The 25697-nt window shown below is 44.3% G+C and overlaps 1 protein-coding gene across 3 annotated transcripts in view; it reads left to right on the forward strand.

Moving 5' to 3' along the window:
- LOC132817050 (von Willebrand factor D and EGF domain-containing protein-like) overlaps positions 1–25697 on the forward strand; it is a 273802-nt gene that overhangs the window by 96422 nt on the left and 151683 nt on the right. For all 3 annotated transcript variants that reach the window (XM_060827117.1, XM_060827118.1, XM_060827119.1), the window contains one exon: positions 8611–8684. In XM_060827117.1, coding sequence (XP_060683100.1) covers positions 8611–8684 — 74 coding nt within the window. The remainder of the gene's footprint in view (positions 1–8610; positions 8685–25697) is intronic.

Genomic DNA, 25697 nt, shown 5'->3' on the forward strand with positions numbered 1-25697 from the left:
TCCCTGAGCTCCTGAATGACCTCCCCACTCCTCTTCCTACCTATGTCATGTCATTGGTGCCAATGTGCACCCCGACTTCTGGCTGCACACCCTCCCCCTTAAGAATTCTGAAGACACGGTCCGAGACGTCTCAGACTCTGGTACCCGGGAGGCAACAAACCATCCGAAAGTCTCACCCATGTCCACAGAACCGCCTGTCTGTCCCTCGAACTATAGAGTCTCTTATAACTAGCGCTCTCCTCCTCTCCCTCTTTCCCTTCTGGGCCTCAGAGCCGGTCACTGCAGCTTACCCCTGCTAGGCCGTCCGCCCAACAGTATTCAAAGCGGTATACTTATTGTTGAGGGCCCTGACCACAGAGGATCCCTGCACTGCTTGCTTCCTCCCCTCCCCACCTCTAACTGTTACCCAGCTACCTCTGTTCTCTGGCGTAACTATGTCCCTGTAGCTTCTATCTATCACCCTCTCAGCCTCTCGAATAATCCTCAGTTCATCCAACTCCAGCTCCAGTTCCCTAACGCGGTCTGTGAGGAGCTGGAGCTGGCTGCACTTCCTGCAGGTGAAGTCGGCAGGAGCATCGGTGGTCACCCCTATCTCAAACATCCTGCAGGAGGAACATTCCACTGCCTGCGCTGCCATAACTCTACACTTAGTCTCCAAAACAAGACCGCTAAGTAGCTTACCTGTTCAGCCGACTGAGTCCTTTTTTAAGGTTAGAGGAGGAGGGAGGGTGCGAGACATTACACATGTAGTGACTCGGGTTCCTTCTCCACTCAAACTTCTTACTTTCCCAGAAGCCTCTGTTGACGATTTCCAGGTTCCCGCTCCTAGTTGAAAAAAAACAGACTGCAAAAAGAAAAACGTTAATTTCAACTGGTCTCCGCTTACCTTCCGGCTCCCCTCTCTGTGCGCCCGCTGTAACACAGGTCTCTTCTGTATCTTCTGGCAATCCCCAATGGGTAGCAAATATTAGGAGGTCAGCAGGAAGGAGCAAGGTTTCAGGAGGTTGTTGTCTATATGGAGTAGAATTGTGAGTTGTGTACTCCTACTATTCATGTAAAGAACGTTAAAAAATGTTGAAGAAACATGTCTGTGTACACCTGATGTATCTACTAACTTCACCAGGTGAAAAATCCAGAATAGCTTTTTCACCACGAGTTAAAATTGTAATCAGTTCATATGATGGCCTCTCACCCTTATCAGCATATTGAAGTAGGAGCCCAATCAGCTTCAGGCAGTGGTAGCTTGGCAAGTTAGTTACCTGATTACTGTGTGATTCAAGTAAGTTAAAAATCTCTCAACACCAGGTTAGAGTCCAACAGGTTTAATTGGAAGCACTAGCTTTTGGAGTGACACTCCTTCATCAGGTGATTGTGGAGGACATAATTGTAAGGCACAGAATTTATAGCAAAGGTTCACAGTGTGATGTAACTGAAATTATACATTGAAAAATACCTTGATTGTCTGTTGAGTCTTTCATCTGTTCAAAAACCATGATAGTTTCACTTTCCATGTGTAAATCACAAAACCTTTTTTTAAAAGTTGCATTCTCAGGTTACCTTACCACAAACCCACAGACAACCTCACAATGCTACACTTCGCCAGCTTCCACCCAAAACATATTAAAACAGCCATTCCCTATGGACAAGCCCTACGCATACACTGGATCTGCTCAGATGAGGAGGAACGTGACGGACACCTGGAAGTACTCAGGGATGCCCTCACAAGAACGGGTACGATGCTCAACTCATCGACTGCCAGTTCCGAAGTGCCACAGCAAGGAACCGTAATGACCTCCTCAGGAGACAGACACGTGCTGCAACCGACAGGGTACCCTGTGTTGTTCAGTACTTCCCAGGAGCTGAAAAACTATGCCATGTTCTTCGTGACCTGCAACACATTATCAATGAGGATGAGCACCTCACCAAGACCTTCGCCACACCTCCACTGCTCGCCTTTAAACAATCGCCAAACCTCAAACAAATCATTGTTTGTAGCAAGCTGCCTGGCTCTCAGGCCAACTCCATACAACCCTGCCACAGTAGGTGCTGCAAGACGTGTCAGTGTGTGGACATGGATGCCACCATTACATGTGGGGACACCTCCCACCTTGTACATGGCAGGTACTCATGTGACTCAGCCAACGTTGTCTATCTTATACGTTGCAGGCAAGGATGCCCTGAAGGATGGTACACTGGGGAATCCGAGCAAAGGCTACAACGACGGATGAATGGACACCGCACAACAATCAACAGACAGGAAGGTTCCCTCCCAGTTGGGGAACACTTCAGCGGTCCAGGACATTTGACCTCGGACCTTCGAGTGACCACCCTCCAAGGCGGACTTCGGGACAGGCAGTAGCGAAAAGTGGCCTAGTAGAGGCTGATAGCTAAGTTCCGTACCCATAGTGAGGGCCTCAACCGGGACCTTTGGGTTCATGTCACATTACAGGTGACCACCATTGCACTGTATGTATGTATGTATGTATATGTGTATGTATGTATATACTTATAAACACGCGCACACACACACACAGACACACTCTCTCTCACTCGCAGACACCCTGGCAGACACCCTCGCAGACACACACACTCCCATACTCTCTCAGGCATCCTCTCAGACTTCAACCACTCTACACTCATGCACACACATATCCACTCTCTCTCACAGACACTCACAACCTCCCACCCCAGACATGCGCACATACTCCCACATTCACGTATGCGACCCCTCACAGACTTAAGACACTGTACACTCACTCTCTCTCACTCTCAACACCCAACCCAGACAGGGACAAACATATTTTGTAGGGTGAATTTGTACTTGCAGAGTTACATTATACTTTGCTCAAAACTGCGTGGATTCATGCATAACTCCGTTATCTCACTTTTTAGAATAGAATCAATCTAAACATCATGACATTGACAGAGAACAGGGGGCTAACGCCTCCAACATATTGTCTAGCTAATGCCAATTGTTACAGCTAACCTGAGAATGCAACTTTTAAAAAGAGTTTCATGATTTACACATGAAAGAAGTGAAACTATCATGGTATTTGAACAGATGAAAGACTCAACAGACAATCAAGGTATTTTTCAATTTATAATTTCAGTTTCATCACACTAAATTTTTGCCATAAATTCTGTGCCTTACAATTGTCCTCCACAACTACCTGACGAAGGAGCATCGCTCCAAAAGCTAGTGCTTCCAATTAAACCTGTTGGACTATAACCTGCTGTTGTGAGATTTTTAACTTTGTACACCTCAGTCCAACATCGGCATCTCCAAATCACGATTCAAGTAACTTTAACTCTTGGCTATGTACATTTGATGTTTAGGGTGTAGGTTTGCTTGCTGAGCTGTAGGTTTGATACCCAGACGTTTCATTACCTGGCTAGGTAACATCATCAGTGGCGACCTCCAAGTGAAGCGAAGCTGTTGTCTCCTGCTTTCTGTTTATATCTTTCTCCTGGATGGGGTTCCTGGGGTTTGTGATGATGTCATTTCCTGTTCATTTTCTGAGGGGTTGATAGATGGTATCTAGATCTGTGTTTGTTTATGACGTTGTGGTTGGAATGCCAGGCCTCTAGGAATGGCATGTCTTTGCTTAGGTAAAAACAATGACTGCAGAAGCTGGAAACCAGATTCTGGATCAGTGGTGCCAGAAGAGCACAGCAGTTCAGGCAGCATCCAACGAGCAGCGAAATCGACGTTTCGGGCAAAAGCCCTTCATCAGGAATAAAGGCAGTGAGCTGGAAGCATGGAGAGAGAAGCTAGAGAAAGTGGGGGTGAAGGGAGAGTAGCATAGAGTACAACGGGTGAGTGGGGGAGGAGATGAAGGTGATATGTCAGGGAGGAGAGGGTGGAGTGGATAGGTGGAAAAGGAGCTAGGCAAGTCGGACAAGTCATGGGGGACAGTGCTGAACTGGAAGTTTGAAACTAGGATGAGGTGGAGGAAGGGGAAATGAGGAAGCTGTTGAAGTCCACATTGATGCCCTGGGGTTGAAGTGTTCCGAAGCGGAGGATGAGGCGTTCTTCCTCTGGGCGTCTGGTGGTGAGGGAGCGGCGGTGAAGGAGGCCCAGGATCTCCATGTCCTCAGCAGAGTGGGAGGGGGAGTTGAAATGTTGGGCCACGGGACAGTGTGGTTGATTGGTGCGGGTGTCTTGGAGATGTTCCCTAAAGCGCTCTGCTAGGAGGCGCCCAGTCTCCCCAATGTAGAGGAGACCGCATCGGGAGCAATGGATACAATAAATGATATTAGTGGATGTGCAGGTAAAACTTTGATGGATGTGGAAGGCTCCTTTAGGGCCTTGGATGGAGGTGAGGGAGGAGGTGTGGGCACAGGTTTTACAGTTCCTGCGGTGGCAGGGGAAAGTGCCAGGATGGGAGGGTGGGTCATAGGAGGGGCGTGGACCTGACCAGGTAGTCACAGAGGGAACGGTCTTTGCGGAAGGCGGAAAGGGGTGGGGAGGGAAACATATCCCTGGTGGTGGGGTCTTTTTGGAGGTGGCGGAAATGTCGGCGGATGGTTTGGTTTATGCGAAGGTTGGTGGGGTGGAAGGTGAGCACCAGGGGCGTTCTGTCCTTGTTACGGTTGGAGGGGTGGGGTCTGAGGGCGGAGGTGCGGGATGTGGACGAGATGAGTGGGGGGCATCTTTAACCACGTGGGAAGGGAAATTGTGGTCTCTAAAGAAGGAGGCCATCTGGTGTGTTCTGTGGTAGAACTGGTCCTCCTGGGAGCAGATACGCCGGAGGCGGAGGAATTGGGAATACGGGCTGGCATTTTTGCAAGAGATAGGTTGGGAAGAGGTGTAATCCAGGTAGCTGTGGGAGTCGGTGGGTTGGTAAAAACTGTAGGTGTCAAGTCGGTCGTCATTAATGGAGATGGAGAGGTCCAGGAAGGGGAGGGAGGTGTCAGAGGTGGTCCAGGTAAATTTAAGCTCAGGGTGGAATGTGTTGGTGAAGTTGATGAATTGCTCAACCTCCTCGCAGGAGCACGAGGTGGCGCCTTAGCCTGTCTCAGTACAAATGTGTTGTCCCAGTCGAAATGGTGGTTTTTTTTCCCTCCGTGTGTAGGGCTACGAGGGAAAGAGGGTATTGTCTTTTGTTGTGGCTAGCTGGTGTTCGTGTATCCTGGTGGCTAACTTTCTTCCTGTTTGTCCTACGTAGTGTTTCTGGCAGTCTTTGCATGGAATTTTTGTAGACGACATTGGTTTTGTCCATGGGATGTACTGGGTCTTTTAAGTTTGTTGGTTTGTGTGACACTACGATTCCGAGGGGTCTTAGTAGTCTGGCTGTCATTTGATGTTCTTATGACTTTAATTGCACTGGAAAAAATTTTGATGACTGTCAACTCAGAAGAAACACCTCCTAAGGCTACATTTTTGAAGCAAAATCATAAACCTGCATTAACATATTATGGAAGTTTAATTGTATATCGTCCTTGTCAACCTAAATTGGGCAGTAAACTAATCTGTGCACTTGAATGATCTGCCATTAAAAACAATAAGTATGCTTTTAACTTCACTTTTAAACAAACAGCATTTAATTATTCAGAACGATCCTGTTTAAAGTGAAAGCTGTAAATATTCGCAGAGCTGCTGAGTAGATTAAGTCAGTTGAATGTACGTTTAGCAGTACGAGTTCTGTTCACTGGTGCCTGAAACACATTAAACGGAAACACCTCTCACACTCAGCTTAAGTGGTGTTAGATCAAGATGTGTTTGGTGCAAGGTTTTTAATCTGTAAAGAAACAACAGTAAAGAGATACCCAGTGATTAAGTTTTTGAGCAGGTCTGTAGTAATTTTCCACAAAGTAAAAAATGAGGTCTGCAGATGCTGGAGATCACAGCTGCAAATGTGTTGCTGGTCAAAGCACAGCAGGCCAGGCAGCATCTCAGGAATAGAGAATTCGATGTTTCGAGCATAAGCCCTTCATCAGGAATAAGAGAGAGAGAGCCAAGCAGGCTGAGATAAAAGGTAGGGAGGAGGGACTAGGGGGAGGGGCGATGGAGGTGGGATAGGTGGAAGGAGGTCAAGGTGAGGGTGATAGGCCGGAGTGGGGTGGGGGCGGAGAGGTCAGGAAGAGGATTGCAGGTTAGGAGGGCGGTGCTGAGTTGAGGGAACCGACTGAGACAAGGTGGGGGGAGGGGAAATGAGGAAATTGGAGAAATCTGAATTCATACCTTGTGGTTGGAGGGTTCCCAGGCGGAAGATGAGGCGCTCCTCCTCCAGCCGTCGTGTTGTTGTGTTCTGCCGGTGGAGGAGTCCAAGGACCTGCATGTCCTCGGTGGAGTGGGAGGGAGAGTTAAAGTGTTGAGCCACAGGGTGATTGGGTTGGTTGGTTCGGGCGGCCCGGAGGTGTTCTCTGAAGCGTTCCGCAAGTAAGCGGCCTGTCTCACCAATATAGAGGAGGCCACATCGGGTGCAGCGGATGCAATAGATGATGTGTGTGGAGGTACAGGTGAACTTGTGGCGGATATGGAAGGATCCCTTGGGGCCTTGGAGGGAAGTGAGTGTGGAGGTGTGGGCGCAAGTTTTACATTTCCGGCGGTTGCAGGGGAAGGTGCCGGGGGTGGAGGTTGGGTTGGTGGGGGGTGTGGATCTGACGAGGGAGTCACGAAGGGAGTGGTCCTTGCGGAACGCTGATAGGGGAGGGGAGGGAAATATATCCTTGGTGGTGGGGTCCGTTTGGAGGTGGCGGAAATGGCGGCGGATGATGCGTTGTATGCGGAGGTTGGTGGGGTGGTAGGTGAGAACCAGTGGGGTTCTGTCTTGGTGGCGGTTGGAGGAGCGGGGCTCAAGGGCGGAGGAGCGGGAAGTGGAGGAGATGCGGTGGAGGGCATCGTCGATCACGTCTGGGGGGAATCTGCGGTCCTTGAAGAAGGAGGCCATCTGGGCTGTGCGGTGTTGGAATTGGTCCTCCTGGGAGCAGATGCGGCGGAGACGAAGGAATTGGGAATATGGGATGGCGTTTTTACAGGAGGCAGGGTGGGAGGAGGTGTAGTCCAGGTAGCTGTGGGAGTCAGTCGGTTTATAATAGATGTCTGTGTTGAGTCGGTCGCTATCTCGGGCGACCGACTCAACACAGACATCTATTATAAACCGACTGACTCCCACAGCTACCTGGACTACACCTCCTCCCACCCTGCCCCCTGTAAAAACGCCATCCCATATTCCCAATTCCTTCGTCTCCGCCGCATCTGCTCCCAGGAGGACCAATTCCAACACCGTACAGCCCAGATGGCCTCCTTCTTCAAGGACCGCAGATTCCCCCAGACGTGATCGACGATGCCCTCCACCGCATCTCCTCCACTTCCCGCTCCTCCGCCCTTGAGCCCCGCTCCTCCAACCGCCACCAAGACAGAACCCCACTGGTTCTCACCTACCACCCCACCAACCTCCGCATACAACGCATCATCCGCCGCCATTTCCGCCACCTCCAAACGGACCCCACCACCAAGGATATATTTCCCTCCCCTCCCCTATCAGCGTTCCGCAAGGACCACTCCCTTCGTGACTCCCTCGTCAGATCCACACCCCCCACCAACCCAACCTCCACCCCCGGCACCTTCCCCTGCAACCGCCGGAAATGTAAAACTTGCGCCCACACCTCCACACTCACTTCCCTCCAAGGCCCCAAGGGATCCTTCCATATCCGCCACAAGTTCACCTGTACCTCCACACACATCATCTATTGCATCCGCTGCACCCGATGTGGCCTCCTCTATATTGGTGAGACAGGCCGCTTACTTGCGGAACGCTTCAGAGAACACCTCCGGGCCGCCCGAACCAACCAACCCAATCACCCCGTGGCTCAACACTTTAACTCTCCCTCCCACTCCACCGAGGACATGCAGGTCCTTGGACTCCTCCACCGGCAGAACACAACAACACGACGGCTGGAGGAGGAGCGCCTCATCTTCCGCCTGGGAACCCTCCAACCACAAGGTATGAATTCAGATTTCTCCAGTTTCCTCATTTCCCCTCCCCCCACCTTGTCTCAGTCGGTTCCCTCAACTCAGCACCGCCCTCCTAACCCGCAATCCTCTTCCTGACCTCTCCGCCCCCACCCCACTCCGGCCTATCACCCTCACCTTGACCTCCTTCCACCTATCCCACCTCCATCGCCCCTCCCCCTAGTCCCTCCTCCCTACCTTTTATCTTAGCCTGCTTGGCTCGCTCTCCCTCATTCCTGATGAAGGGCTTATGCTCGAAACGTCGAATTCTCTATTCCTGAGATGCTGCCTGGCCTGCTGTGCTTTGACCAGTAATTTTCCACACACAACAATGTGCCAATGAGAGTGTAAAATCCATGTGCTGAATTGCGTGAGCTGTGTAAATTTAAAATGAGATGTACTTTGAAGCAGATTACATCCTAAAATATTAAAATATTTGAAATTGTGTTCCTGATGAAAGAACTTAAATTATGAAAGTCACTACTCACACTGAATAATTATTTGTTTGCAGATCCTTTTGTAATGTGATATTATTGGCAGTTCATTTCTTTGTGTCATTTTGTAAATTTAGACGAGAGGCAAAACTTAATAGTTACTTTTAGAGCATAGGTTGTACTATAATTTCTCTTCTTTATTTATTTTTATTCACATAGGTGATCGTTCAAGACCTCCCAACAGGATATTGTTATTCTTTCACTGATCCCCATATTATCACTTTTGATGGCAGGTCAGTTTTTAACGACATCAAAGTTGTTATATTTCATGAGGAATTCTGTGTTCATCAAGATGTCAGATGCCATTATTGGGAATGAAACTTTTTTTTGTCTTTTTTAACATCTAGTTTCAGTACTAGAATCTGCTATTTGAGATGTTCTTTGCCATTTAAGGTTAGACACATGCAGTTGGGTTTTACATGGTTGGAAAATCAGGTTGAACTCAGCTCTGCTGGCTCAGGAGCCATGACTGGTTTTTATGGACATAGGTAATTAGTTGAGTGACGTTGTGATTTTCATCTGCCGTGTGGGAGAATACCCGTCTGAAAGAAACCCTGGCCAAACAGTCGACAACAGCTCATTAGCCTCAGATGCACCAGCAAGAGTGATGGTCACCGCTGGGACTGCAGTCTGTCACTGAACAAGAGCAAAGAAGTGATTTGGATGGTAAGTGGGACACACTTCCCTGGCTCTTGGGCAGGTTGTGGACAGGGAGTGGGGCTGCAAATGGGCCTTGGAGGAAGATAAAAGCTTTGGCACAGGGTGCCGAAAACAGAACACCCCTTCTGGGTGTGCTGGAGAATGTACAAAAGTAGGGCTTCTTTTTCTTGTACCCTGAAAGGGAAACCAATAGAACTTGCAAGTGACACAGACTGCTCTGACACATCTTGTGTGCTTCAAAAAGAAGGCCCAGTTTGTTCATTTCAAGTGTGACTGTTCCTTACTAGTTTTTTTCTCTGGGTGTTGATTCAATTGTAATTCTTTGAAATGAAGTCCTCTGCCAAAATTCTGTGTTTCTTCTGTATTCTGAAATTTCAAATATGTATGCCCTCAAAATGAATGACTAATCCATAAAATTGATATCTGCAAGTTTCTGGCCAATCTCTGATCTTCCATAAACTCGTGCCTGTGCTGATTCACCTGGGCTAGCTCCACAGCTCTGATTTTCATCAGTGTCCAGCTGCGGTGGCTATGCCTTCAAATACCTCATCTCTTATGTCGGAATTCCTTCAGTGAAGTCGTCCAAAGCTCCATCTCTTGTATTTACTTCAAAATTTTGTTTAAATGCTACATCATTAACCCACCTTTTGAACATCCATTCTGACATTGTCTGATGTGGCTTGGTTTAATATCACTCCACTGAAGTCCCCGAGTAAAGCATTCTAACTATGTTAACGGAGCTATATAAATGCAAGTTGTTATTATGCATCTTAAATCTCAGAGCAAATTGTGTAGCCTACAGCAAGTGATTTATTCATTTGGTATGAAAAAGAGATGGAGGAGATCAAACATACAGCTGCCAGCTGGGTGGAGCAAAATATATACAGTAGATAATTGGGTTTGAGTTACAGGAAATGTCCGCTATCTCTATTGATGTAAGCTTCAATGTGATAGTTAGAATAAGAACGCTTTGAACATTCACAACAAAAGAAGTGGTTTATTTTTCATCATTTGATCAGAAATCATTATCTGGAGTCTTTATTAAAATGAATTCAGTATGCCTCCACATTAACATGAAACGTGACGTTCTAGCCATATACTATTGATTCAGAAAAATACCCATACTATATGACATTTGATTTTTTTTCTAATCTTCCAACAACATCAATGTTCCAGGGTGCTTGATCAAGATGTAAGGGAAACAATAGACACTGACTGAAAGGTGGAGATACCAAGAGAAGTGTTTGAAAGTTCAGTGAATATTTGAAGGTAGATGTTAAAGATGAAGAGATAGATAAATGGATGCAGGGGTTTGGGGAGGCACTTCTGGAGTACACAGGCAGCTGGAAACAAAGCTACTAATTGTAGGATAAAAGGAGTGAAGAATATGCTTGAAACCAAAGTTATAGAAACAGAGTCTGACTGTGGATGGTGGCCAAGATAATATACCACTGGGTGAGTAATGGCTCGAAGCAATTTAAAGACAAGGATTTCATATTGAGGTTCTGGGAGCTGGTGTAGGTCACTGAGAATGGGGTGAATGGGTAAACAAGTCTTAGTGTGTTATGGAATGTAAATAGCAGAGTTTTGGTTTTGAGTTGAGGTTCACAGAGAATAGTGAGTGAGAAGAAGTTTGGAATAGTCTAGCCTGGAGATGAAGAAGATACGAATAAAGTTTTTAGGACTAGACAAGCTAATGTAAGGAGAAGGTGGACAATTTTAAAGAAGCACAAATAGGCAGACTTTGTAAAGAATATAGTTTTGGAAGCTCATTGAGATGGAATTATACCTGCAGAGAGTACCCATGTGCAAATGTGAAGAGTTATATTAGGGGTTTCCAACATAGTCCCAGTTCCTGACTGCATTTGAAAACATCTAGAAAATTGGATGTCTCGGGAACCCCGTCTAGCCCCATTTGGATTTAGTATGCTGAGAGAAGGTTCCACTTATTCCCAGCTGAGAGGTTTTAATCTTAGTGGCTTGAGGTGGATTGAAATGTGGTTCCATTCTGAAAACACTGTTCACATCATTGCATCAACTAAATTTTCACATTTTTTTTCATCCACTTCTGAGAACAGCTGCCTATTTAAAGAAAGCAAACTGGAATACCAAAGAAACTGCATTATATATTGAAGGTTATAATGACTTTCCTGATTTTAGACATAAAAGTACTGCTATTAGTCACTCTGCCACCTTGCAGTGTGAAAAGGAGAACTTAATTTGAAACGCAGTTTGTATCAGGAATGTATTGTTGCCTGATATCATTAACTATCTATTCTACAGCAGTAGACTTTCGATGTGTTGAGTGAGTGAAGCATTATTTATTCTTTGCAGTTGACAGCTTACATGTTGTTTATCTTATTTATCAAGATGACAGCTGGGAAAATAATGCCCACACATTCTTAGTGACATCTGGCCTGTGTATCTCCTTTTATGAACTGGAATTGTCTACATCAAAAATTTATTCTTTTCAATAAGGAATGTTATGAATATATCTTTTGTAAGGCACTGTGATATTTATTTTGAGACTATCTTGAGTTGTCACTTCTATCTAGTTGTCCAATATAGTTTATTATATAAAATGTTAGATATATAGCTACCATCTTTGTGGCTGCTGGATTTAATTTTACTTCAGTCTTTGATAGAATTTGGGATAGGGCACAGTTGAACAAGTTTAGGGATTTAGAACATATTTCTGCTCTGATAGAATCATAGAATCCCTACAATGTGGAAGCAGGCCATTTGGTCCATTAAATTCACAATGATCCTCCAAAAAGTATCCCATCCAGACTCCCTTCCCTACCCTATCCCTGTAACCCTGAATTTCCCATGGCTAGCCAACATAGCCTGCACATCCCTGGACACTGCGGGCAACTTAGCATGGCCGATACATTTAACCTGCACACCTTTTGGACTGTGGGAGGAAACCGAACGCTGAGAGGAAACCCTGTAAGTGATTCCATGATTCTAGGATAAGTTTTCATTCTTTCTTTTTCTTAACCACAGTCTTTGGACGGGAAATACCGTTGCATTGCTGCTGAAGACAGTTACAGAAACAACACACTCTCCTAGTGGTGCATGCAGCTCCTGGCATGTCTCACATGGACCCAAACATGGGAGTATACTCGTGCATGTTTCCTAATGCATACTAGAATCAATCGAGGTCTGTCATAGCCTTGCACAGCCCTACTGGTTGACGTGACCCCAAACATCCCAATTTGCCCTGTGCAGCTCCATTGGACAAATTCTGTTTTCAATCATGAAAGAACAAAGTTTCATCAGCAAGAGATGCCCAACCCTGACATCACCTAAGGGGAGGTGATGGCCTAGTGGTATTATTGCTGAACTGTTAATCCAGAGACCCAGATAATGTTCTGGGAACCTGGGTTCAAATCCTGCTGCGTTCAAATCCTGCCATGGCAGATCGTGAAATTTGAATTCAATAAAAGTCTGGAATTAAGAGTCTAATGATGACGATGCAATCCATTGTCGATTGTTGAAAAAACCCATCTGGTTCAGGGAAGGAAGCTGCCATCCTTACTTGGTCTGGCCTACATGTGACTCCAGACCTACAGCAATTTGGTTAACTCTTAACTGCCCTATGGGTAACAAATGCTGCCTAGTCAGCAACGCCCTCATCCCATGAATGAATACAAGAAAAAGCTGCTACCACTTTCAAGAAGGGGTCTGATTGAGACATATAAGATTATAAAAGGTTTGGACACTCTGGAAGGAAATTTCTGCTGATGGGTGAGTCTGGAACCAGAGGACACAGTTTAAAATTAAGGAGTAGGTCATTTACAATAAAGTTGAGGAGAAACTTCACCCAGAGGATGATGGATATATGGAATGCTGTACCCCAGAAGGCAGTGGAGGCCAAGTCTCTGGATACTTTCAAGAAAGAGATGGATGGAGCTCTTAAAGATAGTGAAATCAAGGATTATGGGGATAAGGCAGGAACAGGATACTGTGCATGATCATGTGCATGGTCATAATGAATGGTGGTGTGGCTCAAAGGGCTGAATGGCCTACTCCTGCACTTATTCTCCACTGTGTATAAAGAGCCAGACATCCCAGCTTACAGATCAGATGCATTTAGTAACCTTTGTCTTTGTAATCTGCCTTAAAGCACAGTGGAATCTTTTTGGAGATGCTGGGTCAAGTTGGATTTGGCAAGGACTTTTGCTACATCCTGGCCTGGTGTACCCAGTTATATCCTGTGACTTAGTTGCTGGCTGTGAGCGTCAGATTAAATGAGGTCCTTTTGATCAGCAGTCTGCTATTGCCCTTCCTCCTTTTCCTGGGCTGGCACTGATGAGGGGAGCGTGTTTGAAGGAAATAGGTTGAGGTGAAAAGCAAGTGGTCCAATGATCACCTCATCTGTCACTCCAAAATTATGACATACAGCAAGATGTGCTGGGAGTTGACTAGGGGCACAGACAATATTTTTAGTGACTCTGTCATAGGCCCTCTCAAAGCTGACACCATGACACTCAACTGCCTCATCCTTACATTGAATTGAATTAGCTTTTGTCCCATGTACTCACCTGAGGGCAGTGAAAAGTTTACAAGTTGTCAATTATGGCAACACCTTAGGTACAAGATACATAGGTACAGATTCTTCAGAAAAACAATTAGAAAAATACAGAAATAAGTTCAGCATTACAGATAGTGGGAATAAATTAGAAAATAGAGAAATAAACAGACCAGAACAACAGTGCTTCCAAATCTGTCCACACTGGCATCTGGTCTCCAGTCCACATCAGGTCTTCACTCCAGACCGCTGGGCTTCACGTCAAGGCTCTCGTGACTGGGTTTTGAACCAACATGGAAGTCCACGCTGAGGCCATGTCAGGCTGGAAGACCGTCATGCCAGGTCGGGAGACTGCCATGCCAGGCCACAAGATGTGCAATTGTTTTTGCGCCTGCCTGTTCTGCTCTTCTCCTTTCCTCCCTCTTCCACTCTGTCTTGCAAGTGAGTGAGCAGAATCTCAGGCATTGTGTGTGTGTGTGTGTGTGTGTGTGTGTGTGTGTGTGTGTGTGTGTGTGTTGTGGGGCCTGGGGGGTGGGGGTGAATGGTGCTATGCTTGCCAAGGCTGAATAGCTGAACGTATGTGGATGCAGTGGGAGCTGAGTATGGAACCAGCCTCATTTGAAATGTGTCTCCTCAGAATGTCTGCGCATTTCCACTTGCTGACCTGTCCCAACAGCTCCATCAAAAACTGTAACTCGTCTTGTCAGGAGGCATTGAGGGCTTTCACAACTTGACATTAATCACAGGCAGTCGAATTAAACCATGGGGCCCTCTCGCCAGCCCACAGTCGCAGTTTCTGTTTATATCGGTTAGGGAGGCTTGAGGTGGAGCTTTTTGAAAAGGAAAAATCAAAAGAGAAAAGCTAAAAGCATGTTGAAGCCATAGCAAAAGGTGGATGGGAACAAAATGAAGGTTCTGGGCAACGTATTACTGTCAACCCTTTTTGGTTCGAAGATCACTTTTAACTGTATCGAAGATATGTCCGTGGATTTGCAATTGAAAATCATTCCTGAGGATTTAATCTTAATGTCAGGAATATCGCCAAGTTTTGGACTCTTGCTGCTAAAGCAGCTTGTCTTGAGGCAAATCTTCTTTTATCCCAGATACAGACACTGTTGGAGTAGCTGTCTTGTTATCATCCTACACCAACCGAGGTCAGGCTTTTTTCAGAACTGTGTGAAAATCCTCCTGTGAAACCAATTTTCTCTAAGCTCCAGCAAAACATTTTGGCAACGAATCAGCAAATTACAAGGTTACTTATCAGCTCAGATAATAGCAGTGAAAAAAAATCAGATGATTCTGAAAACACAACTGCTGTTATGCAATCTATTCTTTCCACAACAATGTATCTTCACCTTCAAAGTGACATTAGAAAAGAAAGAAAAGGCATGATGGCATTATGCTTGAATGTGCAAAGCATTCACAACAATACTAATGAATCAATGATAGAGACAGCAATGAGCAACAATTAAAATCAAAATAAAATAGATCTTCAAAGATCTGGAAAATGAAACAAAGTGCTGGAGCACCTCAGCAGATCTGGCAGCATTTGGAGAAAGAGAAACCAAACTGATGATTAAAGTTCAGAATGAGTCTTGTTTGGAACACGGAAATGAATAAGTTTGGTCTGGGAATTATTGTGGAGACTTAGCTGCACAGTGACAACATTGGGAATTAAATGTTTCAGGATCTTAACTTTTTAGATGAGATAGACAACTTGGGAAGGAGAAGCCTGGTAACGAAAGATGGATTGAAGAGCCATCTAATTCAAGAGGAAAAGCCTTGAAATGTAGTTTGACTGGAATCAGATAAGCACAGCAAGGGCAGAGAAAATGGTGCAAGTATTTTGAGTTATCTAGTATGAGTTATATTGTAAGGCAGAGTATAAATCAGGAAACAAAAGTGCATGTAACAAGAGTCTTACACTAATCAGAGGAACTTCAATATTCATATTGTCTGAGCAAAAGAATTTGCAGTAATAATGTAGGGAGCTAGTTCATCAAACGTACACACAGATAATCAGCTGTATCCATTTGTCAGAGAATCAACTAAGAAACAAAAGGATTTAGATTGGTGCTAACCTATCTGAATGGCTGATTGAACTGGTTGCCTCTACATCTATTAAATATTTCTGAAAACCACTTCTGGACAGACTTAAATCAATATTTTTGGATCAATATATTCGATCTGATCCTACCAAAATAAAAAAAACATCCAGAAAGTGCCTACAAAACAAAACAAAGGTGAGTTACAATGGTATTTTGTTTTCTTCCAGTTTTTATCCTTATATATTCCGAATTTTGGAACCAAAGTATCTCTTGTTTGAGATCTGTTTTACGAAACTATATCATATTTGTGGTAGGAAGACCACCATATATTTTTCAATCCTGAAAGTCCAGCATGATCTTCAGTCGTTATCATCCAACAAAAATATTTTTCAGTATGATGATCCTTCCAAGCTTAATCTTTTGAAGTAGATGTATTCCGCAAAAGACTCTATTATAGGGAGACAGTCTTCTTATTTGGTTCTAACCTCTTTATGACGGCTCAGACAACCTTCTCTAACATGAAGAGAAAAGCTCTCATTCTTGTTTTTGATATGCAGAGATTCCATATTCCTATTTGGCAAGTAGTTATATTGTTTGTACTGATCAAATACAATTGGAAATGATTGTCAATAACCCCTCCTAAGTACACCTCCCTGCCTACGACAGCTACTTGTCAAGATCCAAGGATACAGTTGCAAATTACTATACACACCAGCGCCTCAGATGATTTCCAGGTTTAACTAGAAACTAAGCTATTTCCCTGAACATTATTGAATCAGAGTTGGAAGGTAGTCTTCACATCAATATCATTCATTTTGATTATAACTAAGCAGAACATGTTCAACAAACTAGGTCCAGCTGCAAAGCTCAAGAAAAGCATCATTAGAGTGACCCAAACATATGGAACAGGATGCTGAGTGAACATATTCTTAGCCATTCAGAGAAAAACTAGAGCTCTTAAAACTAGGAATGTAATTTTCAAAGCTAAACAAGTGAGTATTCCACAAGCTCTACTTGGAGATGTGCTTGACCATGTACATGCAGATTACATGGACACAGAAAATTCACAGGATTAGCAGGTCATTGTATCTGAAAGCCTGGCATCAGTAAGATACTGCTCAACTGAAATCACGTGAAACATCAACTCAATCAACTTCAGCACCCAAGAAAACCTTTTATCCCACGTTCAATTCCTTCTGATGCAAGATCACAAACAATATTTTCCACATCCAAGGATATAACCACATCATAGTGATTGACTTTGACCAATTTTTTGAGAGGTGAAATCAAGAGTGCAACTGTTGTTGGCTTGTTAATCACCATATTTAATATTCTGGTATTCCTAAGTATATTGTGTCCAACAATGGTCCACAAAACATTTGTGCAACTTCCAGGATGTGCCGGAAGTGGGGTGGTCTTCACATCACCTTTTTACTCCTCCCGATCCTGAAGTCCATAATCATTGATTGCAAAACTGCATATCAAGATTGACAGCCTGCTAAGTGTCTGTGCTAATCCTCAAAGCATTGGTCTACCCTTGCTGGCAGCACTCCTGTTAGGAGGACAGATCTACATAGTTCTTCGTTCATAAACTGGTAGAAGTGACCATCACAAGAAGGACGGATTGCACTTAAATTGGAAGAGGACTAATATACTGACAGGGAGATTTGCTAGAGCTGCTTGGTAGGATTTAAACTAGATGGGGGTGGAATCCAGGAAGATAATGAGGAAAGAGATCAATCTGAGACCGGTACAGTTGAGAACAGAAGCGAATCAAACAGTCAGGGCAGCAGGGACAAGTTAGGACTGATCAAGTAAAATGCTTTTATTTCAATGTAAGAGGTCTAACTGGGAAGGAAGGTGAACTCGGCATGGTTAGGAACATGGGACTCGGATATCATAGCAAATACAGCAACATGACTCAGGGATGGACAGAACTGGCAGCTTAATGTTCCAGGATACAAATGCTACAGGAACGATAGAAAGGGAGGCAAGAGAGGAGGGCGAGTGACATTTTTGATGAGGGATATCATTACAGCTGTGCTGAGGGAAGATATTCCCGGAAATACATCCAGGGAAGTTATTTGGGTAGAACTGAGAAATAAGAAAGGGATGATCACCTTATTGGGATTGTATTATAGACCCCTCAATAGTCAGAGGGAAATTGAGAAACAAACTTGTAAGGAGATCTCAGCTATCTGTAAGAATAATAGCATAGTTATGGTAGAGGATTTTAACTTTCCAAACATCAACTGGGACTGCCATAGTGTTAAAGGTTTAGATGGAGAGGAATTTAAGTGTGTACAAGACAATTTTCTAATTCAGTCATGGATGTACCTACTAGACAAGGTGCAAAACTTGACCTACTCTTGGGAAATAATGCAGGGCAGGCGACTGAGGTGTCAGTGGGGGAGCACTTTGGGGCCAGTGACCATTATTCTATTCGTTTTAAAATAGTGTTGGAAAAGGACAGACCAGATCTAAAAGTTGAAGTTTTAAATTGGAGAAAGGCCAATTTTAATGGTATTAGGCAAGAACTTTGAAAGCTGATTGGAGGCAGACGTTTGCAGATAAAGGGACGGCTGGAAAATGGGAAGCCTTCAGAAATGAGAACCAAAATCCAGAGAAAATATATTCCTGTCAGGGTGAAAGAGAAGGCTGATAAGTATAGGGAATGCTGGATGACTAAAGAAATTGATGGTTTGGTTAAGAAAAAGAAAGAAGCATATGTCAGGTGTAGACAGGATAGATCGAATGAATCCTTAAAGTATAAAGAAAGTAGGAATATACTTAAGAGGGAAATCAGGAGGGCAAAACAAGAACATGAGATAGCTTTGGCAAATAGAATTAAGGAGAATCTAAAGGGTTTTTACAAATATATTAAGGACAAAAGGGTAACAAGGGAGAGAATAGGGCGCCTCAAAGATCAGCAAGTCGGCCTTTGTGAGAACCACAGAAAATGGGGGAGATAATAAATGAATATTTTGCATCAGTATTTACTGTGGAAAAGAATATGGAAGAGGGCCTTTACTGCGCTGTAATGTTTCATATAGACTGTAGGGAAATAGATGGTGACATCTTGCAAAATGTCCAGATTACAGAGGAGGAAGTGCTGGATGTCTTGAAACGGTTAAAGGTGAATAAATCCCCACGACCTGATCAGGTGTACCCGAGAACTCTGTGGGAAGCTAGAGAAGTGATTGCTGGGCACCTTGCTGAGATATTTGTATCATTGACAGTCACAGGTGAGTTGCCGGAAGACTGGAGGTTGGCAAACGTGGTACCACTGTTTAAGACAAGCCAGGGAACTATAGACAGGTGAGCCTGACCTCGGTGGTGGGCAAGTTGTAGGAGGGAATCCTGAGGGACAGGATGTACATGTATTCGGAAAGGCAAGGACTGATTTGGGGTTGTCAACATGGCTTTGTGTGTGGGAAATCATGTCTGACAAACTTGATTGAGTTTTTTTGAAGAAGTAACGGAGAGAATTGATAAGGGCCAAAGCAGCAGATGTGATCGATATGGATTTCAGTAAGGCGTTTAGCAAGGTTCCCCATGGGAGACTGATTAGCAAGGTTGGATCTCATGGAATACAGGGAGAACTAGCCATTTGGATGCAGAACTGGCACAAAGGTGGAAGACAGAGGGTGGTGGTAGAAGTTGTTTTTCAGATTGGAGGCTTGTGACCAGTTGTGTGCTGGGTCCTCTACTTTTTGTTATTTACATAAATGATTTGAATGAGAGCAGAAGAGGTACAGTTAATAAGTTTGCAGATGACACCAAAATTGGAGGATTACGGGACAGTGAAGAGGATTACCTCCGATTACAACAGGATCTGGACCAGATGGGCCAATAGGCTGAGACATGGCAGATGGAGTTTAATTCAGATAAATGTGAGGTGCAGCATTTTGGGAAAGCAAATCTTAGCAGACTTATACACTTCATGGTAAGGTCCTAGACAGTGTTGCTGAACAAAGAGACCTTGGAGTGCAGGTTCATAGCTCCTTGAAAGTGGAGTCGCAGGTGGATAGGATAGTGAAGAAGGCATTTGGTATGCTTTCCTTTATTGGTCAGAGTATTGAGTACAGGAGTTGGGAGATCATGTTGTGGCTGTACAGGACATTGGTTAGGCCACTATTGGAATATTGCATGCAATTCTGGTCTCCTTCCTATCAGAAAGATGTTTTGAAATTTGAAAGGGTTCAGAAAAGATGTTGCCAGGGTTGGAGGATTTGAGCTACAGGGAGAGGCTGAACAGGCTGGTGCTGTTTTCCTGGACCGTCGGAGGCTGAGGGGTGACCTTAGATGTTTACAAACTTATGAGGGGCATGGATAGGTTAACCAGGCAAGGTCTTTTTCCTGGGGTCAGGGAGTCCAGAACTAGAGGGCATAGGTTTAGGGTGAGAGGGGAAAGATATAATAGAGACCTAAGGGGCAACTTTTTCACGTAGAGGGTGGTATGTGTATGGAATGAGCTGCCAGAGGATGTGGTGGAGGCTGGTACAATTGCAACATTTTAAGAGGCATTTGGATGGGTATATGAATAGGAAGAGTTTGGAGGGATATGGGCCGGGTGCTAGCAGGTGGGACTAGATTGGGTTGAGATATCTAGTCGGCCTGGACAGGTTGGACTGAAGGGTCTGTACATCTCTGACTCTAACTGACAACCTGTCCTGAACTTCATACGTAGATGTGGTGGTCAAGAAGGTATAATAACGCCTTCTCTTCCTCAGGTGACTGAGGAAAATTTGGCATGTCCACAATGTCTCTCTCAAACTTTTACAGATGCACCATTGAATGAATACTGCCTGGCTGCATAAGGGCCTAGTATGGCAACTGCTCTGCCCAGGACCATAAGAAACTGCAGAATGTTGTGTGTGCAGCCTAGGCCATCACAGAAGCCAGCCTTCCATTTATGGAGTCCATTTGCACAGATCGTTGCTGCGGAAAGGCTGCGAACACCATCAAAGGCCCACCACGCCCTGGTAATGCTCTCCCACAACCTCTTCTGTCGGGCAAAAGGAACAGAATCTTAAACACACACCAGCAGGTTCTTCTGTACCATTATTAGACTGATGAATGGACTGTCCAATTTCAAATATTGCTGATCTTTCTCATGTTGATCTTGCCCAGTGCACGCCCTGTGTGACATAATTTTATGCCTCTGTCTCAGAGCATCCTAGGATATGTATGTTCTTGCTTACTATGATCTGAGTGTATTTCAACAACTTGTAAACAAAGGTTTTCACTGTGCTAAGGTACACGTGACAAAAGACCAAATTAATCAATAAAGTATGAAATCGCAGTAACTATTGAGCTAAAGCCGGCGCCAAGAAAAGCATTGTCACTGATGATGGTTAAATCCTACAATGAAACAGATGACACATTCAGGTTTTCTATGACAAATCATCCATCATACAGATGAGTCTGATACCAAAAGTGTCAGACCAGACATTGGCTAGACATCTATTATGCATGATGTATGTTCATTCAACAAAGTACATGACTTAGTCAAGCCATGTTCATTGTATAATGATTAGATCCAGTTGTGTTGTGCATCTGCCAAAGAGTTATCTTAACGTATAGACATGGTACTAATGTACATCCTTCTACATATTCATCAGAACAGGTTTCCTATTCTTTAGAGGGAAAATCTAGGATATTGTATTATTGCACAGATCTCAAAGGCAATCTACATTTAAGACAGCTAGATGAGATCATGATATGTGAGCAATCGTATAAGTGGTCTCTATCTTTCTGTACATTCAGTTGGTAGTCAACGTGCTGATCAATCTGTTAGTCAGCCAGTCAACCATGTATGTTATAGTAATTAAGGCTGAAATGCAAGTCTGAGCAGCCATATCAGTATTACATAACTAGTTGAGTAAATTTCCACATTTCTGACTCCATATATATATGACTGGTATACATTAAAATTTAGAAAACTACACAGCACATTAATGTCCTTCCATGTTTTAGGCTTTTAGAGCCTTCCTAGACTATCTCCTTGTTGTGGTTCTGTTCGCCGAGCTGGAAGTTTTTGCTGCAAACGTTTCGTTCCCTGGCTAGGGAACATCATCAGTGCTATTGGAGCCTCCTGTGAAGCGCTGCTTTGATGTTTCTTCCGGTATTTATAGTGGTTGGTTCTTGCCGTTTCCGGGTGTCAGTTTCAGCTATAGTAGTTTGTATGTGGGGTCCAGGTCGATGTGTCTGTTGATGGATGTTCTTGCCGCTTCCGGGTGTCAGTTTCAGCTGTAGTGGTTTGTATATGGGGTCCAGGTCCATGTGTCTGTTAATGGAGTTTGTGGATGAATGCCATGCATCTAGGAATTCCCTGGCTGTTCTCTGTCTGGCTTGTCCTATGATGGTAGTGTTTTCCCAGTCAAATTCATGTTCCTGGTTGTCTGAGTGTATGGCTACTAGGGATAGCTGGTCGTGTTGTTTTGTGGCTAGCTGATGTTCATGGATGCGGATTGTTAGCTGTCTTCCTGTTTGTCCTATATAGTGTTTTGTGCAGTCCTTGCATGGTATTTTGTAAACTACGTTAGTTTGGCTCGTGCTGGCTATTGGGTCCTTTGTTCTAGTGAGTTGTTGTCTGAGTGTGGAAGTTGGCTTGTGTGCTGTTATGAGTCCTAAGGGTCGCAGTAGTCTGGCTGTCAGTTCTGAGACGCTCCTGACGTATGGTAGTGTGGCTAGTCCTTTTGGTTGTGGCATGTCCTCGTTCCGTGGTCTATCTCTTAGGCATCTGGTGATAAAGTTGCGTGGGTATCTGTTTTTGGCGAATACCTTGTATAGGTGTTCCTCTTCCTCTTTTCGCAGTTCTGGTGTACTGCAGTGTGTTGTGGCTCTTTTGAATAGTGTCCTGATGCAGCTTCGTTTGTGTGTGTTGGGGTGGTTACTTTCATAGTTTAGGACTTGGTCTGTGTGTGTTGGATTCCTGTGTACCCTTGTGGTGAATTCTCCGTTGGGTGTTCTCTCTCCTAACACGTCTAGGAATGGGAGTTGGCTATCCTTTTCCTCTTCTCGTGTGAATCGGATTCCTGTGAGTGTGGCGTTGATGATTCGGTGTGTTTTTTCTATGTCTGTGTTTTTGATGATTACAAAGGTGTCATCGACGTATCTGATCCAGAGTTTGGGTTGGATTTGTGGTAGGGCTGTATGTTCTAACCTTTGCATAACTGCCTCTGCTATGAGTCCCGAGATTGGTGATCCCATGGGTGTTCCGTTGATTTGTTTGTATATCTGATTGTTGAATGTAAAGTGTGTGGTGAGGCACAGGTCTAGTAGTTTAAGTATGCCGTCCTTGTTGATAGGTTCGGCCTCCTGTGTTCTGTTATGTATGTCCAGTAGGTTGGCTATTGTTTCTCTGGCTAGGGTTTTGTCAATTGATGTGAACAGTGCCGTCACGTCGAATGATACCATGGTTTCTTCTTTGTCTATGTGTGTATTCCTGATGATGTCCAAGAATTCCTGTGTTGATTGTATGGAGTGTTTGGATCCGCTGACTAGGTGTTTCAGTTTTTGTTGTAGTTCTTTGGCCAGTTTGTATGCTGGTGTCCCTGGTAGTGATACTATGGGTCTGAGTGGGATGTCTGGTTTGTGTACTTTGGGTAGTCCGTAGAATCTGGGGGTGTTGTTGCTTTCAGGTTTCATTCTTTGCTGGTCCGCTTTGGTTATCTGTCCGTTTTTTTGTAGATTCCTTAGTGTGTTGATTATTCTATTGGTGAGTTGTGGTGTGGGGTTGGAATCCTTCATTTGGTAGGTGTTGGTGTCTGCGAGTAGTTGTTGTGCTTTATTGATGGAGCCTGATTTATCTAAGATGACCGTCATTCTGCCTTTATCTGCCGGTAGTATGATTATGTTCTTGTCAATTTTCAGTGCTTTCAGTGCTTCCCTCTCCTTGGTGTTGAGGTTATGTGTATGTCGTTTTCTTATCATCATAGGTACGACCGTTTGTCTCACTGTTTGTTGTGTCTCTTCTGTCAGTCCATTGTTCCTGAGTGTGCATTCTAGTGCTGCTAGGAAGTCTGCTGTGTTGGCATCCCTGTAGTTGTATTTGAGTCCCTTGGCCAGTATAGTTCTTTCCGTGTCTGTGAGCTGTCTGTGGGAGAGGTTTTTAACCCAGGTGTGTGTCGTAGTGTCCTCCTGTTTGTGGGTTAGTTTGTCCATTTTTTCTTTTAGTGCCGTTTTTTTGCGAAGTGTCTCCTTAATGGCCCCTTGAGAGTGACGATGCTTCCATTCCAGTCTGACCAGCTGTGAGATATCTGATAAGTCCAGTGTGCAATCTGCAGACTCTGCCAAATATGGGGCGGGTGATGTTTGAAGATATGGGTAGATGGGTGGAAACTGTATTAGCAATGAGGAATAGATGTTGACCAATTTAAACATCAAGGCCCAAGATGGCTGGTGTTTTTATCCTCCCAAAAGTAAATAAATCTACTTCACCTCCATCCCCACATACCCCAACATTCCCTCAAAGCTGCACGGCTGTGTATTTGTGCTGCTGTTCCGAGGTTCTACCTGCAGTAATAGGTCTCAGCATGCCATTATGGCAATGACTGCAGGTTACGGATGGCTACTGCCATGTATGGACCTCCAGAGGCGCTCTCAGCCGGAAAGAAAATCTGCCCCTACTCCGCCTCACTCCCCATTCCACTCATAGTTTAATTTCATTGTCCCTGTCTCATTGTAGTACAGAGTTAATATGAACAATTGGTTTGGATTGTTTCAAAATAGCAAAACTGTTTACAGCATTATCACAGTCTCAGTCTGATGTGTCACAGCTGTGAGGAAACTTCAATTGAGGTTTAAAATTCTCCTGGAGGAGTTGCAGGCTTTGATATTTCACAACATAAAAGCCTAATAATTGGCATTCTGTTAATGGAAACAGTTGGTCAGACACTAATTAACTCCCATGCATTCCACAGGATTTGTAAAATATGAGTGATGGGGTGAAGGAACATTTCTGTTCTACAGTGAGTTATTGGTCATGTTTCTATTAGAGGCTTCTGTTAGATAGAAAGCCCATATTTACTGGTGGTAATGATAGTGTCAAGATGCTCTATTAGTAGGTTCCATAAGCACTGGTATAGATGAGTTTGTGTCTAAGTGTGAAGCCTAACATGGTACAATTACAACATTAAAAAGACATCTGGATGGGTATATGAATAGGAAGGGTTTAGCGGGATATGGGCCAACTGCTGGCAAATGGGACGAGATTAGGTTAGGATGTCTGGTCAGCATGGACAAATTGGACTGAAAGACTTGCTTCCGTGCTGTATACCTCTATGACTCTATGAACTTAAAAGGTTTGGTTTCTTTAGATAGAATTTTCCCTTCTGAGAGTGGTGAGTGAGATGACTTAAATTGGCTGAGATTCTAGATATCAAATCCTCATGTCAAGAAAATCTCTCCCAGACTTGGAGTTCACAACCTCCCTGTTGTGTGGTGAGAAGCTTACTTCCATGCATTTACAGCTCATTAATATCTCAAATCATCCTAGCAATATTCCAACTTCCAACTCTCCTCTCTTCTATCAAGAAACCTGACGGCATACAAACTTGAGCAGCAAAACATAGTAGGTACCTCACATCTTGTCTATCAGCACAAGTTGGAGCATGAGGAATGATCATGCCGGCCATTGGCTTCTGTTTATACGAAACAGCTTTCTCTTTACAAGGCCCTGTGTTGTGAATGATCATGCTGTTCCTAACCCTTTAAACCATGTACTTCAGAATTGGAAAATATCCAGCCTCACAACTCATCAGACTTGGTCTCAGCCCAACTCTGTCATGACTTCAAGTCTTTGACCTCTTTGAGCTGAGGGGTTGTCAGGACTTCAATGCATATGGTTGGCAGTTAGTGCTCAGGAAAAGCCTCTATCTAAACAGATATTTTAGCACTGAGTTGGAGGCAGACAATCTTTGTTCACCCTGAGGATGGTAGGAATCTGTGACCGAAGGGTCTGTTTCCATGCTGTACATCTCTATGACTCGGAGGTCATT

This window comes from Hemiscyllium ocellatum, chromosome 7, assembly GCF_020745735.1.
Source record: "Hemiscyllium ocellatum isolate sHemOce1 chromosome 7, sHemOce1.pat.X.cur, whole genome shotgun sequence".
Classification (NCBI taxonomy): domain Eukaryota; kingdom Metazoa; phylum Chordata; class Chondrichthyes; order Orectolobiformes; family Hemiscylliidae; genus Hemiscyllium; species Hemiscyllium ocellatum.